Genomic DNA, 18,793 nt, shown 5'->3' with positions numbered 1-18,793 from the left:
TGTCCAAGCAAGGGCTCCTGAAAGCCTAAGTTGACTGGGCAAGGGCATGTGCTGAAAGATGGTTTATAACTTTCTGACCAGCCATTCAGATAGATTGAGGATCAAAAGGCCCATTTCTATTAGATGCACATGATGAGGACTTCTAGGACAAGGCTGGCTATTTCCTGCAAGCTCAGCAAGAGGAAATCCTTTCCTGTGATCAACTCCCTTCCCTAAACTGGACAGGGTGACAAAGGCCAAGCCCTGCTTGTTGGCTCCCACAGATCTCTTTCTACCAATTGAAGAGGCAGGGATCCTCCTCAGGGATGCTCTGCCCTGGGGATGTTGAAGCCCTGGGGATCTAGCCCTTCATTCTTTATCCATGCTGTATCCTTCCTTCTGAGGATGGCCTACCTTTCCATACTCACAGAGAGCCGCTCTACGCTCCAGTCCTCTTTCAGTTGCCTCTTTTGTGAAAACAGTCACTCACCTTCTCTGCCTGGACCGCAGCTCTGTTCCTGACTCCACTATCTGTTGAGTGAATGAACGAAATGTTTTCCCTCTTTCACCTTTGCCTAGCTAACTCCTTTGCTCCCAGCACATCCTATATGTTTACCCATAACTCCCATCACACTTGTAGTTAGTTCTCCAATGTCTAGATTTGCCCCACTATAATAACTATTTCTATCTTACTCATCAGTCTGTTTCTCGCAGCTAACAAGGTGCATCGCAAATTGTAAGTCACCAATAAATACTGATTGCATATATGAAGATTTATGTTTTATATTTATATATTTTATTTACATTTTATATTTGTTTATATTTATTCTGTCAGGTTCCTTATCTTGGTTACAAAGCCACTGTTGTCTAGGCAAGGTGTTTTCAGGGCACCTTATACATAAATGCAGTAGCAAAGAAGTGGTCTCATTCTGACTGTTCCACATATGTAAATCAGATTTCTTAGTTTTGTATCTCCCCATCAAATTTCCTGAGTTTAGCCCTTTTCTGTTTGATCTATCTCTTTTGCTAGCAGTAAAGTCAATTATTCTCTTCTTGGTGGTTTAATTTTCCTTGTTAATTCTACCCTCCTAAGCTAGAACTGGGTCAACAAGAAGACAGTTTCTGTATGTATTTCTCTTCCCACTATTTTCTTCTTTCAGGGAGATTTTGTAACTAATGTTCTACTTACATAAGCATTTCCAACTTCATATGACCAAAATCTCCACTAGTCTGGCCTTTCTTTTTCTAACACCAGCTCTCTCAGAGCTTCTCCCTTCTCAATAACTCATCTCTGCTCTCCTTTAATGAGACCCCGTGCTCACCTTCTCTTGAATGTCTCTGTTTGGCTAAGTGTGGCTGGTTTTTGACCATCATCCTTAAAGATTCCTCTATCCTAGGAATATGTTTCACTCATAGTATGCTCATTCAGACTCCTGGTTAGTCCACACAATCACCCATAATAAGCTCATTTATAGAAGCACACTGAGAGTGGAGCATAACAACCCTTCCTTTCTAGATACAGTTACTTTATAGGAATTCGTGTGCATCATGAAAGAAATAGTCTTGTGTCAGAGGAAACCCTGCAATTTCTGTGAGGGCAGGGATTATACCTGTTTATTCACCATGACATATATTCAGATCCCAATAGTGTCAGACATGTAGGGGTACTCAAAATAGTTGTCGAAAAGTTTCAGAGTCTTTTCATGGTCCACAAAGAAAAAAAATCTTTTTTGGAGAAGGCAAATGATTTAACATAATCTTCTGCGTCTTCTGTAATAGAAGAGAGATAGGTTTTAAAAAGATAAATATATGGAGCCTTACGCTACCTTGTATCCACTAAATTTCTAATTTGTTAATATGTACTCAATGTCATAGTGCCCACTAGAGTTTTGTTTTGTTTTTATAATTTTGACTTCACTTTAGGCAGCATTCTAAAGCACCAGTGACCCAGTTTATCCTTCTATTGTGATCTTGCACCACTCCCTATCCAAAATTGATGCAAAGGCAGAATGTTTTGAATTACTCCCAGTAATTATATATCATTGAAGTTGGACTGATCACTTTTGTTCGACAGCATGATCCAAAATAGCAAAATTTTTAAATGGGAGAAACATGGCTATGTAATCTCATTGCTTTCTCCTTAGAGATACCTACCAGTGTCCAGAGTTTGAGATCTACCTAATAAAGTTACTAAGGGAACAATGTAGCCTTTTCATAACCTTCTGTATCTTTCCTTAAATGAGGAACATTATTATTCATTAATATTATAATCAACATGCAGCCTTGATAACTTATTTTAAGTGATATATTGTATTTAAATTGCAGTATAATCTTTAATAGCTTTTTGCCAGCAGAGAATCTTTTAGGATTTAAAATGCAAATTGGACTTGAAAAAGAAAATTTATTTTTAGACTTAGGGCACTTTAACTTAATTGTAACACAGTTTCAGGGCTTCCATTTGTTAACAGGATGTTTTGGGTTGTGAATTTTGAAGGAATCCCTACTGGAAAATTATTGACTATCCTCTCTTGGCTATGAGCCATTCATTTAAATGGGCTGTAAGATAAGGCTGAAGAATTTCACTAATTTGGAAACGCCAGCTAAGGATTATTACTGTAGGTCCATTAGACTTGAGATTTCTGTAATTATCTATACAAGTTTTAAAGTCTAGGGTCAAACGAGGTGAAAAACTTTATGTAGCTGTACTCATGTTATGAAGCAATTAAAATTTTAATTGGGCATCAAAAAAACAGTGACTGCTATATAATTTAATTTAGATTCTTGGAGCTTTCAAAATGTTTTTTAGTGTTATTTGGAGTTACAGAAGGATGATTCTGTAGAAAGACATCAGCTTAAAGTTAGACCTAGGCTCTCTCTAAAGTCGTATTGATAACTTCAAGCATGTAATCACTCAATGCCTAGGTTTCCTTAAAATAAACATAATATGTCCTATTTATAGAGCAATGGGAAGATGTTGTAAGAAAGAAAAATAATTAAAACCTTCAGCATTGCTATTTACCAACAGTGTGACTTCACATACAGATTCCTTATCCTCAATTTCTTTAGCTCTAAAGTGGGGACTCAATTACTATGGCTCTAAAGTGGGCTTCCCTGTTGGCTCAGACGGTAAAGAATCTGCCTGCAATGCAGGAGACCTGAGTTCGATCCCTGGATTGGGAAGATCCCCTGGAGGAAGGCATGGCAACCCTCTCCAGTATTTTTGCATGGAGAATCCCCACGGATGGAGGAACTTGGCGGGCTACAGACCATGGGGTCGCAAAGAGTCGGACATGACTGAGCGACTAAGCATACAAAGTGGGGACAAAAATATTGTTGCCATACTTCAGACTTAAAGTTTGAAGCAAATGCATGAAGTAAGTGCCTGGTGCCTAACACATGTCAAACATTGACTTTTTATTGTTATTATGACATGCACATCTTTGGCTGAACCTTAATTAAAATCCTATAGTTCATATTTTACCTATAAATTTGACAGTGAGTTTATCTGTAAATCTGATAGCAAATGTATTCCAGGTTAACTATGTATGGCTTGTGTCTGTGTGTATGTGGGTATGGAGCCTGTGGAGGCGTGGTTGTAAGTGTATGTTTGTGCCTATGCATTCAAGGTAAATGGTACAGTGGTAACGAATCTGCCTGCCAATGCAGGAGATGTGCCATACGCAGAATTCAGTCCCTGGGTTGGGAAGATCCCCTGAAGGAGGAAATGGCAACCCACTCCAGTATTCTTGCCTGGACAGAGGAGCCTGGCAGGCTACAGTGCCAGATGGGGTCACAAAGAGTCAGACATGACTGAGCACACATGCATGTCGTATATGAAATATAACTAATTACTCTTCAAGCAAAAACACAAAAAGTGAATCTCCTTTCCTGGGAGTTTCAACTGGACAGAGAAAATTCATTATCTTGAAACTTTCTTCGAATCTACTTGTGTAAATCCACAGTTTCTGAACAGTGGTATAGAGGTGGCTTTTGGCACTGACCAGTTGGACTAGTGCAAGACTTGACTTTGGCTTAGCTTGAACTTACCCAGTGGTTGACAGGGAGTGTTGAACTAAATGATTAACTAGCAGTTCTTATTACATCTTGATTACATCTAGCATCAGGTATTCCTTCACCTGCTTCCCCCAACCTTTCTTTAACCAAGGTATCAGAAAAGCCATTTGAAACAGGGATTTCATTTAAAAGGGAGGATTGGATTTTGCAAGAATCTGAACATTTGTAATGAAAACTGTTTGGTTTTATTAGCACTAGTCTGTGTGCTTGCTAATTTTCAGTCATTTTCTCTTTACGAATGGTCCCCCGGATTCTAGTTTCTACATTGCTGCCTTCTGAATGGAGTCCTTTGTGACCCGTTGTAATTACATTGCATTTTCCTTGTGTTCTTTCAAAACGTTCTGACTTCGCCTTGATTTTGGTTGGGAGATGGTGGGAGGAGGGTGGCAGCAGGGGAATGAGGTCAGCAGTACTTTCAGAATGTTTTCAAAGGAGATTTTTAAATTGTTAAAAATTGTATAGTAAGTAATAGCAAGCTTTGTGGTTTGTTGCTGTTTAGTTGCATAGTCATGTCCGACTCTTTGCAAGCCTTTGGACTGTAGCCCGCCAGGCTCCTCTGTCCATGGGATTTCCCAGGCAAGAACATGGAGTGGGTTGCCATTTCCTTCTCCAGGGGATCTTTGCAACCCAGGGATTGAACCCGCATCTCTTGTGTCTCCTGCATCGACAGGTGGGTTCTTTACTACTGAGCCACCAGGGAAACCCGAGTATCAAGCTTGGTATGTGTTAATAAAGGAGACAGGATAGGAGGTTGAGTCAGAAATGAATGTCCTCTGGTCTTCACAGGAGCGTTTGCTCCTTGATGCCCAGCATTTCTCTGATGTCTTCTGGACACTTCCAAAATGGTCATAGACCAGGCTGATGATTATAGTAATTTTTAAGGTATCAAAATGAAAATGTCGTGTGGTTGGGAACAAAAAACCAAGGGCATAAGCCGATTGAGAGAGAATAAGCTGAAAACAGTTTTGCTCATAACAGCTTTCTTAAACCTGATTTAAGCATGGAAAGAATAGTTAAGAGAATTTGCCACCAAGCTAGGAATGTTTCATATATGTTGTAAATAAATAGATGGCTAGTCTATTTAAAATGTTCAACACTAAAACATATAGGGCCAGGAGTTTTTAATAATACAATAGTAACTGAGAAAGAAATGATTTGAGTCCATTTCCACTTAATATTGTTGCTTGTTTTGCACATTTTCCTGGATATTTTTTAAAAGCCTGAAAGAAAAAAATGGACAAAACTGTAGTTGACCCTAGTCATTTACAAATTTTCTATTTGCTAATTTGCCTATGGGTTAAAATTTATTTGTAACCTCCAAATCAGTCTTCACACTTTTGAGATCATTTATAGATTGATGAAACATTTCCGTCACCCGCATATGTGTACCCTTCTGATGTCCAATGAGATTGTAAACAAGGGTCCTTCTCTTGGTCGTTTTACCACCACATGTTTCACATTTTTTATACTATTTGTTAATTATTTTATTGTTTAAAATGGTCCCCAGGACTAGTGCTGAAGTGCTATCTAGTGTTCCTAAGTGCAAGAAGGCTGTGATGTGCCTTACAGAGAAAAGACATGTGATACATAAGCTTCATTCAGGTATGAGTTGTAGTGCTGTTGACTTCAATGTTAATGAATCAATGATGTATATATTAAATCAGAAATTAAACAGGAACACATAAAATGAGGTTATGTATTGATCAGTTGATGAAAATGCTGTGTGATCAGAGGCTCATAGGAACCTAACCTTGCATTTACCAAGGGTCAATGCTTCAGAATTTTTTAAAATTCATTTTTATTGGAGAATAGTTGCTTTACAATTTGTGTTAGTTTCTATGTACAACAAAATGAATCTGCTATACATATACATATATCCCCTCTTTTGTCAACTTCCTTCCCATTAAGGTCACCACAGAGCACTGAGTTCCCTGAGCTATAAGTATCAATATTTGTTAATTCAGTGTTACTGTTGACTTTAGAACAAATCCATCAAATAATAGATATTCACCCTATTCATCAGTTCAGTTCAGTTGAGTTCAGTTGCTCAGTCATGTCCGACTCTTTGCGACCTCAAGGACTGCAGCACACTAGGCCTCCCTGTCCATCACCAACTCACAGGGTTTACCCAAACTCATGTCCATCAAGTCGGTGATGCTATCCAACCATCTCATCCTCTGTCGTCCCCTTCTCCTCCCGCCTTCAATCTTTCCCAGCATTGGGTCTTTTCCAATGAGTCCGTTCTTTGCATCAGGTGGCCAAAATATTAGAGTTTCAGCTTCAGCATCAGTCCTTCCAATGAATATTCAAGACTGATCTCCTTTAGGATGGACTGGTTGGATCTCCTTGCAGTCCAAGGGACCCTCAAAAGTCTTTTCCAACACCACAGGTCAAAAACATCAATTCTTTGGCGCTTAGCTTTCTTTATAGTCCAACTCTCACAAAGCTATGGAAAAACCATAGCTTTGACTAAACGGACCTTTGTTGACAAAGTAATGTCTCTGCTTTTTAATATGCTATCTAGGTTGGTCATAACTTTTCTTCCAAGGAGCAAGAGTCTTTTAATTTCATGGCTGCAGTCACCATCTGCAGTGATTTTGGAGCCCCAAAAGATAAAGTCTGCCACTGTTTCTGCATCTATTTGCCATGAAGTGATGGGACCAAATGCCATGATCTTCATTTTCTGAATGTTGAGCTTTAAGCCAACTTTTTCACTCTCCTCTTTCATTTTCATCAAGAGGCTCTTTAGTTCTTCTTCACTTTCTGCCATAAGGATGATGTCATCTGCATATCTGAGGTTATTGATATTTCTTCTGGCAATCCTGATTCTGGCTTGTGCTTGCTCCAGCCCAGCGTTTCTCATGATGTACTCTGCATATAAGTTAAATAAGCAGGGTGACAGTATTCAGCCTTGACGTACTCCTTTCCCTATTTGGAACCAGTCTATTTGGAACACTATTTGGAACAGTATGGTTCACATACTGTTGAAGCCTGGCTTGGAGAATTTCGAGCATTACTTTACTAGTATGTAGGAACTGTGAACTTCCAGATGTTCAAGCTGGTTTTAGAAAAGACAGAGGAACCAGAGATCAAATTGCCAACATCCGCTGGATCATTGAAAGAGCAAGAGAGTTCCAGAAAAGCATCTATTTCTGCTTTATTGACTATGCCAAAGCCTTTGTGTGGATCACAGCAAACTCTGGAAAATTCTGAAGGAGATGGGAATACCAGACCACCTGACCTTTCTCTTGAGAAATCTGTATGCAGGTCAGGAAGCAACAGTTAGAACTGGACATGGAACAACAGACTGGTTCCAAATAGGAAAAGGAGTACATCAAGGCTGTGTATTGTCACCCTGCTTATTTAACTTATATGCAGACCACATCATGAGGAACGTTGGGCTGGAAGAAGCACAAGCTGGAATCAAGATTGCCAGGAGAAATCTCAATAACCTCAGATATGCAGATGACACCACTCTTATGGCAGAAAGTGAAGAATAGCTAAAGAGCCTCTTGATGAAAATGAAAGAGGAGAGTGAAAAAGTTGGCTTAAAGCTCAACATTCAGAAAACTAAGATCATGGCATCTGGTCCCATCACTTCATGGTAAATAGATAGGCAAACAGTGGAAACAGTGGCAGACTTTATTTTTGGGGGCTCCAAAATCACTGCAGATGGTGATTGCAGCCATGAAATTAAAAGATGCTTGCTCCTTTGAAGAAAAGCTATGACCAACCTAGATAGCATATTAAAAAGCAGAGACATTACTTTGTCAACAAAGGTCTGTCTAGTCAAGGCTGTTGTTTTTCCAGTAGTCATGTATGGTTGTGAGAGTTGGACTGTGAAGAAAGCTGAGCGCCAAAGAATTGATCCTTTTGAACTGTGATGTTGGAGAAGACTTTTGAGAGTTCCATGGACTGCAAGGAGATCCAACGAGTCCATCCTAAAAGAGATCAGTCCTGCATGTTCACTGGAAGGACTGGTGTTGAAGCTGAAACTCCAATACTTTGGCCACCTGATGCGAAGAACTGACTCATTGTAAAAGACCCTGATGCTGGGAAAGATTGAAGGTGGGAGGAGAAGGGGATGACAGAGGGATGAGATGGTTGGATGGTATCACCGACTTGATGGACATGAGTTTGGGTAAACCCTGTGAGTTGGTGATGGACAGGGAGGCCTGGCGTGCTGCAGTCCATGGGGTTGCAAAGAGTCGGACACGACTGAGCCACTTAACTGAACTGACTGAGATGACTGCAATTGTACGGTAGTTTGAGCATTCTTAGGCATTACCTTTCTTTGGGATTGGAATGAAAACTGACCTTTTCCAGCCCTGTGGCCTCTGCTGAGTTTTCCAAATTTGCTGGCATGTTGAGTGCAGCACTTTCACAGCATCATCTTTTAGAATTTGAAATACTCAACTGGAATTCTATCACTTCCACTAGCTTTGATCGTAGTGATGCTTCCTAAGGCCCACTTCACTTCTCATTCCAGGATGTCTGACCCTAGGTGAGTGATCATATCATTGTGATTATCTGAGTCATGAAGATCTTTTTTGTATAGTTCTTCTCTGTATTCTTGCCATTTATTCTTAATATCTTCTGCTTCTCTTAGGTCCATACCATTTCTGTCCTTTATTGTGCCCATCTTTGGATGAAATATTCCCTTGTTATCTCTAATCTTCCTGAAGAAATCTCTAGTCTTTCCCATTCTATTATTTTTCTCTATTTCTTTGCACTGATCACTGAGGAAGGCTTTCTTATCTCTCCTTGCTATTCTCTGGAACTCTGCATTCGATTGGGTATATCTTTCTTTTTCTCCTTTGCCTTTAGCTTATCTTCTTTTCATAGCTACTTGTAAGGCCTCCTCAGACCCCCATTTTGCCTTTTTGCATTTCTTTTTCTTGGGGATGGTTTGGTCACTGCCTCTTGTACAATGTCACGAACCTCTGTCCATAGTTCATCAGGCACTCTGTCTATCAGATCTAATCCCTTGAATCTATTTCTCACTTCCACTGTATAATCAATAAGGGATTTGATTTAGGTCATACCTGAATGTTTCAGTGGTTTTCCCTACTTTCTTCAGTTTAAGTCTGAACCCTATTCATAATTCCTGTTAATTCATTTGCACGGGAATGTATCAGTGATCTACTAAGTAAAGATCAACATTAAAGAAAATTAAACTTACAACAAAGTGCCACAGCACAAAGCTTCTTGCTATCCAGTGGCAATCATTTATTTCAGATTACATTATGTTCCTGAGAGTCTTCCTAGGAGCACTTGAGACATGCAGAAGTCTCTTTAAAATACACATACAGATTCATACACACAGGACCAGAAAACTGGCCTCTATGGAATGTACATGTATAAACTTAGAAATCTTTCTTTTGATAGTGCCCCAAATTCCATTTTCACTCAGCAAACCATTGATGTTATTTGAAAGCATGGCATATAGATAAAAAAGGGGGATCCTAAAACATTGGAAGCTATTGGCATTCAAAGGCAGATCATGGATTGCCCCTTCTTGAGGTAGACCAGTAGCTGGTTTCCAGTGAAGCTAGAATTCCACCATGCCTAATCATGTCTGATAACTAGTGGAGTGGTTGTGTCTTGGGTCTGTTTGCTGAGAGGGTCAGGGTTCTCCCGAGATAGATAGAGCTCATCTCAGAGGAATAAAAGTCAAGCTCAACAGAAATATCTGTTGAAGAAAATCTTTCCCATCAGAGAAGTGATTCTGTATGCAGTCCAGTTTTTGCTGTTTTGGCCCTCCTCCCAAACCAGGCCCACTGGTCCTTGTGGTTCTTGGTAGAGGAAGGCATGGAGATAAAATCAAGAGAGCTCCTCACCTGGAGGGGCCATGAGCCCTCTTGGGACTCCCCTAAGACAGTGACTGATGGAAGAGAGCATGTTCCCTGCACCAGAGGTTGTGGATGGGATCCAGGAAAGGAGGCTGTGGAGGCAAAGCCAGTATAGTGGAGGGCTAAGGAGAGTGGGCTTGTACAGAAGACACTTGTGTGGTTCCTTGCCATACTGTGCCAGGGACTCGGAAAGGATCAATGCACTTAGAAATCTGGGTTGTCATGACACGAGCCCATTCACAATTACAGGCTGGAAAGGCGAGAAGGAATAGGCCTGATCCATCCAAGTATGCCTGGAGTAGGAAAGGGCAACCCACTCCAGTATTCTTCCCTTGAAAGTTTCATTGATTGAAGAGCCTGACAGGCTAGAGTCCATGGGTCTGCCAGGTCGCAAAAAGTTGGACACAACTGAGCGCACACACACACACATCTAAGCATAGTACTGTTTTTACTTGCTGATACTGAGTTCTCTTGTTTTCATTTTCCATGTTTCTCTATTGTCTAATCTGATAGTTCTTCCCTTGGATGGACATTAAAATCACTCAGGAAGCATTAAAAGATGCTGGAACCACCTCAAAGGTTTTGATTGATCAGGGATCTATCCTTGATCCTTGGCATCTTTATGTTTAAAAGGCTTCTAAGGTGATTCACATGGTTAACCACAGTTGAAAGTTGTTGCTGTTAAATATATCACGGAAAATCTTCAGTCTCCGTCATCTGTCCTGCTCTATCTAGAGGAGGGTTAGGCAAGACCCCTGCTACGTGTCCACCTCAAGAAGAGCTCTCCTGGGTGTGCCTCTGTCTGCTTGTTACCCTGTGAAGAATTCATCTGTTTCTTTCCCTGTCCTTCTTCCTGGCCCCTACAGACTCCAAATTCTGAGGCCTTTTCCTTCCTTGGACTCTGCACTAGTTTCTGGTGATGAGCTCAACACTGAGGGGAGGAGAGGAAGTAAAGAAGAGGGCAGGGCAAGGGGAGAATAAAGGGTAATTGGGAAGAAGTGGAGGAGGAGAGAGGGATGGAGCACACTCACTGCTTCTCACACACTCCGGCTATGGCCAGAGTGTGGAGGGAAGAGTGTGAGCAGGGAGCCACACACACCCAAGTGGAAGTTCTGGGTCTCCATTACTTACTAGCTTCTGGATCTTGGGGAAGCTACTTTTTTGGCTTGTTTTCTTTTTGGCTGCCCCGGGTCTTCCTTGTGGTACACAGGCTTTCTCTAGTTGCAGTGCACAGGTTTCTCTAGTTGTGGATCACAGGTTCTACAGTGTGTGGGCTTCAGTAGTTGCGGTGTCTTGAGTGAGGGCTTAGTTGCTTTGCATCATGTGGGATCTTACTTCCCTGACCAGAGATCAAACCTGTGTCCGCTGCATTGGAAGGCAAATTCTTAACCACTGGACTACCAGGGAAGTCCAGGAACTACTTAGTCTTTTACAGCTAAAAAGTGGGGAAGCTCAGGGATTCAAAACAAGCCTGACTGATTTAAGAACTCTAAACATTTTCTCAGCTTATGTAGCATCTTCTAATCCATACCCATACAATAGGGCCTGGTAATGAATACAGCAATTAATAATGTCCCAGATGGTAGTTGAGCTTGTTTTTAAATTCCTATGGTCAAATACATTGGGCAAATGTTACAAAAAGATTAGTTGGAGAAAAAAACGGTGTGCCATTTATTATCAGCCTAGAACATTCAGAATTGTCATTCATGAGAAATAAGCTCATTATTAATAAAAGATTACTTTTCTTGTCTTTATGTGACTATTTTCTTAAATTAAAAATAAACTCTTTTCTTATTGTAAAAGCAAAGCATGTTTATCTAATACAAACTGGAAAATATAGATAAGCAAATAACACAAAATTAAACACACTCATAATCTCTCTACCCAGATACAATTGCTCTAAAGACCTTTAGACTTCCTCTGTTTTTATGCAGATTTTCAAAAAGTCATAATATACACTTTCTTTTACCTTTATAAACATCTGGTCAACAGCATTTTGTGTCAATACACTGGTATTTACTACATCATTTTTGTGTCTGCTTATGAAGGTAAAATAATTTTGTTTGTTTTTAAACCACATTTGTTTACTCAGAAGTCAGAAACTCACAGATTCGGAAACATCTGAAGAGCCCCAGGTGTGGCTTTGTGGAGAGGTTGAGTAATTCAAAACAAAGTGCAAAATATAAAAACAATTACAGTCAGTTTGACAGTGGTGCGTCTGTTTCCTATGGCCCTCCTACCCCTGAGTCTACCGCTGACTTCAAAGGAAAGCCAGCACAGAGGAGGTCCAGAGGATAAGGTGCAAAACGAGAATCAAAACCCACGATAAGAGATTAAAGGAAGGTTGATCAAAGCCCCAGCATGAAAGTGCTAGCCCATGACTTGCCTTGGCCCATGGCCCCAAAATATTCATCAGAACAGAACTTTCTTTGATGTGATTGGAAGCTCCTGCGCTCCGATGAGCTCTCTGGTCAAAGGGAAACTTTAAAAGTGGCACAGAAGGGGTTGGCAGAGGTTCTCTCTCTCTCTCTCTTTCTCTCTCTCTCGTCTGCACATACCTCACAAATTGCTTGAATGCTGCTTCTTTGGTTTGTTGTCCAGATGTAAGTAGTTTCACTGTGTATCAAGTGAGGAATTCAACCTAAGATGGGAAGGATCGTCTTTTTCGTGGTGGGAGGTGAGGCTGTGTGAACGTGGCGTGTATTTGCACTCATGAATGTGGGACTTCAGCCACTGCTCCTCCTTTTCATTCAGGGTGGGTCAGTATGTGTTCGATGCCCTCCTAACTAGGAGTCTATGGCTCTTTGTGGTGTTAGGATAGAAGCCATCTATTTCCTCCGAGAATAGAAGAAAGTAGAAGTGCTTTCAAAATGGTGGTTGCCTTTACAACATTCAGCTTACACTTTTTAAAGTCTGTTGAAAGACAAGAGTTGTATAAAATTGCTAAAAAATGTGTGCTGAGAATGTCTTTAGCTAGTAGTCCTTTCAGGTTCCAGTTTTCTGGCTTTTCACTTTACATAATAATCTTCTATTATTTAGGGTCTTTATTTTTATTTCCCCTGTCATCATATCTTCGTTTCCTTAAAACTTTAAGAGATTTTCATTTTCTTTCTACCTTTTTAGGATCTATTTCTTAATCTTTACCTGAGGTTTCAAGTTAGAGTTTTTACTGACAAGTCTTGATCAAGCACAATCTTAGGCTCTGAGAGAAAACTGGAAATTGTATCTCTACCTTTGTGGGAACCACAATCCAGGTGAAGAGGCAATGGGTTTTCCAACAGAAAAATGAATGTCAGCCAGAATGGGCTTTGTAGGGACAGTCCTTCATGAAGAAAAAGGATTTGAACTGAGCCTTGAACAAGCCTGAAATTTCTGAATGTGAGAAAATAAAAAAGGATATTTTGACAAGGGTTGAGGCAACAAAGTCAAAGTTACAGAAATGGAGAACTGTAAGATGTTCCATAGCATAAAATGAATACATTCATTTACTTGGGGCAGATGGCTCATATAAGAAAGTGATGAGAGAAGCTTCACTAGGTATGTTAAGGTTAGAATATACTATGAATCTGGATTTTATTATGAATGCGAGAGGACTGAATACTTTGTAGTGGAATATTGAATAGTTTGGAGTGGAAATATTGAATACTTTGGAGTGGAAAATGGCATACTGAAATGCTAAGATGGTGTGAATCCAATTGACACACAGGATGGATGGCATGGGGAGAGGCCTGGGGCCATACTTTGGTGAAAGGGCATGAATAGAGCCTTAGAGACAAAGGCCCAAGAAAGAATGGAAACAGTGGGAACTGGAAGTATGGGATTGACCCTGGAGGCTGTGAAATGAGAACTGGTCTGACCTGCAGGAACTAGGGAAGGAGATGTGTAGGAGGAACAAGTAAAGGGACTCATTGATGATCCAGTAATGTCATCATACAAACTTAACACATTTTACTGAACATTCCAGGTGACAGGAATACAAAGAGGTTGAGTTCATCAACAGAATGGTTAGGAAGACTCAACAGGTATTTATATGAGAAATTCAAAATAGCCTAATCTAAGAGCATTTAAGACTGAGTGAGACAGTGACCTCCCAGGAGTTCAGAGAAAGAAATTTTCTCTATGGTTTGGAAGAGATGGGACAGAAGCTGAACCTTGAATAGTGGGTAGAATTTGGAAAGAATGGGAGAAGTTGAAAGGGTCAAGTTTCTACTCAGCCATAAAAAGGAACAAAACTGTGCCACTTGCAGAGACATGGGTAGACCTTGAGCATGTCATACAGTGGGAAGTAAGTCAGAAGGAGGAAAAAAAAATCGTATATTAACACATGTATGTGGAATCTAGGAAAAATGGTACAGACGAACCTATTTGCAAAGCAGAAATAAAGACGCAAACATACGGATACCAAAGTGAGGAAAGAGAAGGTGGGATGAACTGGGAGATTGGATTGACATGTATATGCTACTATGTATAAAATAACTAACAGGAACCTACTGTATGGCACAGGGAAATCCACTCGTTGCTCTGTGGTGACAAAGAGGGAATATATATTTATGTATAGCTGATTCACTTTGCTGTACAGGAGAAAGTAACACAACATTACAAAGGAACTGTACTCCAATAAAACTGTTTTTTAAAAAAGGGTGGAGTGAGGAGGAGAGAAACAAAGATGCAGGGTAGAGAAGCACAGGAGTGTTTGTGGTCCTTGCGGCAAAACCCACCTGGCCAAAGTACAGTGTTTTTGTGAAAACGCAGGGAGGAAAAAAGAGAGAAGGTAGAGACTTTACATTAGCCAAGTTAAAGAGTCGTAATTTAACCTGGGCAGTGTCAAGCCACTGACATTTTTGAGCAAGGGAGTAGCTAGAGCAAAAGGGTCTTTGGGGAAGTTTAACCTGTGAAAGATACACAACATATGTATACAAGTAGAGAGATAATACTATGAATAGCAAGAGGAGTAGTTGGGTGACGTCTAGTCAAAAGGGAGGAATATGTAAACTAGGTTGACATTGATTATCTAGAGTATAGATAGAAAGAGGCAGAAGAGTTACTGATAGCCCAAGAGAGAGCATGAAATACAGAATTCTACTCAAGATTTGAAACCTGGGAGGCTGTGATAACAATTGTACCACATGCCAAAGTACAAACATCCAGAGAGGACTGGTTTGGAGGTGACCCTCAGAGTTTAGTCTTAAAGAGTTGGAGACTGAGATGACAGTCAGGCAAACATGTCCAAAAGTGGTCAGAAGTGGGGGCTCGAGGCTCAGCGGGAAGACAGATTTACCATTCCAAGCTGGAAAAATCCACACAGCTCAGCAGTTCTTTAAAAGTGTTTAATTAATTTATTCAGAAGGCAAAGTATTTTCAAAAGCTCACTTGAGAACTTATACTCTCTTGATGCAGATGAATTCTCAATTGCTCTTTTGTTTTCCTTGCAAAACAGTTCAACTTGTATGAGAAAGAATGTGGGGAGGGCAATGGTAGGGTTTTCTCACTGTTCCAGGTGTAGAAATTGTGAGCACAGGAGTCCTGTACATAATATAGTATTTTTCTCTTCATAGATCTTCTCTTTATACATCTTTCTATTAATTGAGACACCTAGTACAGTCAGTGTTTTGCACATTGTAAATACTCAACATTAGTTGATTTGTTTTTTCATCATAATTCTCAAAGATAAAATCATGGATGAAAGAAAAACTAACAAGCTTACAGCTAATTTTATAATGACAGACTCTACATAAACAAATGCAAATTGGATATCCGGTATGAATTGCAGAAATATTGTAAGCAGAGTCCAAGAAGTATTAACTGTAGCTTCAGATCTTTACTGAAACAATAAAATCCCTTAACAATCCCACATACCGTAGAGCCTCCTAGATGTTCAAAGGTCACAGCACCTTGAAGAACAAAGTCAACAGCCAAAGTTATCAGAGTGCAGAGTGACTCCAGGCCCAGGACGGCTAAGGCAGGCCTGCATTTTCTCTTTCATCTGAGGTAGAAACTAGCGAGACACTTGGTTATTTAAAGAAAGAGATAAGATGCAGGATAGGAGGACCCAGACCTCTCAAGAATAAAACCAACCCACTACAGTAAAGGAAGAAGAAGTATACACACGTACTATTCATCATTCAACCTAAGTCCACAGTTCCACAAGTAAAAAGAAGAGCATCAGTCCAGTTGACTTGATCATAAAGAAGTAACGTGTCTCTTTTTTTTCCCCCCTTCCAAACTACTTACAAAACAAACCCTTCACTTTATCTCATCCTTTCTCTGGTCTTTCAGCTGCTCGACTGATCCAGAACATGGATGCCACTGTTGAGCCTTGTACAGACTTTTTCAAATACGCTTGCGGAGGCTGGTTGAAACGTAACGTCATTCCGGAGACCAGCTCTCGTTACAGTAACTTTGACATTTTAAGAGATGAATTAGAAGTCGTTTTGAAAGGTTAGTGAAGTTTAAGTCTATGTATCAAAGATTTCTGTCTTAATATATCCATTTTAAGGCCTTCCCAGGTGGCTCAGTGATAGAGAATCTGCCTGCCAGTGCAGGAAATGTGGGTTCGGTCCCCCGGGTCAGGAAGACCCCCTGAAGAAGGAAATGGCAATCTGCTCCATTATTCTTGCCTGGGAAATCCCATGGACAGAAGAGCCTGGTGGGCCATAGTCTATGGGGTCACAAAAGGGTCAGGCACAACTTAGCAACTAAATAACATCCATTTTCAAGATTTTACTTGGGAATGTAAAAGCCATTACAGGGAATGTCACACAAAATTAAAAGTTGATAATCCCTCCAAGTTTTGTGGACCATTGCTGAGTCACTCTAAGGATGGAAGACACTAAAATGAATATGTTGACATCTCAGCATTCCTGCTTTCATTTGAATATAACATGATAAATGCTCTATTATCCATGAAGGTGGTATCTATGCATTTTACAGGAGAAATTAAATGATTGCCACTAAACAGGACATGCATGTTTACCCTGGCCCTGTGTTGAAGTTGCTGTAAGATAGTACCAAGATTTGCCTTCCCAGACTAGGTATATCTGTTCTAATCCAGATATAATCAAGACACTCTGCCCGGGAAGCTGAGGAAGTTGTGTCTAGTCCTTTGTTATCCTACATTCTGTGTTCTTGTTTAGAATACTTTGTAAAAATCAAAACTTTTTTTTTTTTTTTTTACTATTTTTTAATATCCAAGCAAGTAGAACATTTCATTTGGAGCATGAACAGTATGACCACACAAAAATAATTACCCTCCAACCATCAAGAAGACTATCATATTAAATTACAAATTCCAAAACAAATTTGTTTTCTTTTTAATCTCAATATCAGAAAAAGTAACTTCTGTAAGGCAGAGCAGTACATATCACTGTTCACCAGAAACTAATAATCTAGTCAAAAAGACTTTCATCTAAGTTGGCTAATGAAAGTAACTCCTCCTTCTACACTACCAATAATGATCTGATAAGGAGTTTGGTTTTTCTCATAGGGTTTTGGAATGGGAGAGGTATGAACACATACAAGTTTTTTTTTTTCTAAACCAAACTTGCATTGAAAATGTTATTTAGAGCTGCAAATGAACAATTATATTGAATGCATTTTACCAACACTCCATTTCAGATGTCCTTCAGGAACCCAAAACTGAAGATATAATAGCAGTGCAGAAAGCAAAAATGTTATATAGATCTTGTATAAATGAAAGTAAGTGCTGTTTATTTTATTTTACTAAGAGTATGCCAAAATATGTATAGACTTCATAATATATTTATATTCATTATTTTTAAAAGCTGCTATTGAGAGCAGAGGCGGGGAACCTCTACTTAGACTGTTGCCAGATATATATGATTGGCCAGTGGCGCTAGAAAACTGGGAGCAAAAATATGGTAAGACAGTCTTCCCTTTAAAAAAATTATTTCTGTATAAAATCTGTTATTATTATACTTCAGTATCATATTACTGCATTAAGCATCTAGTGATATACTTCACCTTTCATTTCTTTAGGTTCTTCTTGGACAGCTGAGAAATCTATTGCACAACTGAATTCTAAATATGGAAAAAAAGTCATTATTAATTTTTTTGTTGGCACTGATGATAAAAACTCTACGAATCATATAATTCATGTAAGTTTATATGGCCATCAGCCAGAGTTATCTTTAATGTGATAAAACATTCACATGCATTGTTGTTGTTGATATTTAGAAAAAATAAGGCTTATTCTTATTTGACTTGTAGGAACAAAGTGGTAATAAATTCAAGGACAGATACCTGGATTTCCAATTTTGAAACTTTTCTTGATGCTGTGTTTTAGACATTCAACTCTCCTTTCTGCTATCTTTGTTTAGATAAGAAATGAAAGACTTTAGGTCTCTCCTATTTAGAAAAGGGGCTTCACTGGTGGCTCAGTGGTAAAGAACTCACCCGCCAATACAGGAGACTTGAGTTTGATCCCTGGGGCAGGAAGATCCCCTGGAGGAGGGCATGGCAGCCCACTCCAGTACTCTTGACTCGGGGAATCCCAGGGGCAGAGGAGCCTGGTGGGCTACAGTCCACGGAGTCACAAAGAGTTAGACACAACTTAGTGACTAAACAATAACAATTTAGAAAAAGCACTTGATTTCTCTATACATTCATGAAAGGAGCATGGTCTAGTTTATATAAGTAATATGGTTTGGAAATCAGAAATTCCTAACTGACTCCAAAAAGATCATAAAAATGGGATACTACTACTACTACTACTACTAAGTCGCTTCAGTCGTGTCCGACTCTGTGGGACCCCGTGACTGCAGCCTACCAAGCTTCTCTGTCCTTGGGATTCTCCAGGCAAGAACACTGGAGTGGGTTGCCATTTCCTTTTCCAATGCATGAAAGTGGAAAGTGAAAGTGAATTCGCTCAG

General features: G+C 39.8%; 1 protein-coding gene across 4 annotated transcripts in view; it reads left to right on the top strand.

The window, feature by feature from the left end:
- Positions 1 to 18,793, top strand: part of MME (membrane metalloendopeptidase) — a 116,029-nt gene that overhangs the window by 23,079 nt on the left and 74,157 nt on the right. For 3 of the 4 annotated variants that reach the window (XM_019960575.2, XM_019960587.2, XM_019960580.2), the window contains exons 4-7: positions 16,182 to 16,343; positions 17,520 to 17,600; positions 17,687 to 17,782; positions 17,901 to 18,019. In XM_019960575.2, the coding sequence (XP_019816134.1) occupies positions 16,182 to 16,343; positions 17,520 to 17,600; positions 17,687 to 17,782; positions 17,901 to 18,019 (458 nt within the window). Of the gene's footprint in view, positions 1 to 12,536; positions 12,583 to 16,181; positions 16,344 to 17,519; positions 17,601 to 17,686; positions 17,783 to 17,900; positions 18,020 to 18,793 lie in introns of those variants that run through there. The other variant, XM_070792819.1, reaches the window with a different exon arrangement.

The sequence above is a fragment of the Bos indicus genome, chromosome 1, assembly GCF_029378745.1.
Source record: "Bos indicus isolate NIAB-ARS_2022 breed Sahiwal x Tharparkar chromosome 1, NIAB-ARS_B.indTharparkar_mat_pri_1.0, whole genome shotgun sequence".
NCBI lineage: Eukaryota > Metazoa > Chordata > Mammalia > Artiodactyla > Bovidae > Bos > Bos indicus.
Note: the sequence above shows the minus strand (reverse complement) of the source record. Positions and strands in the feature narration are given on the sequence as shown.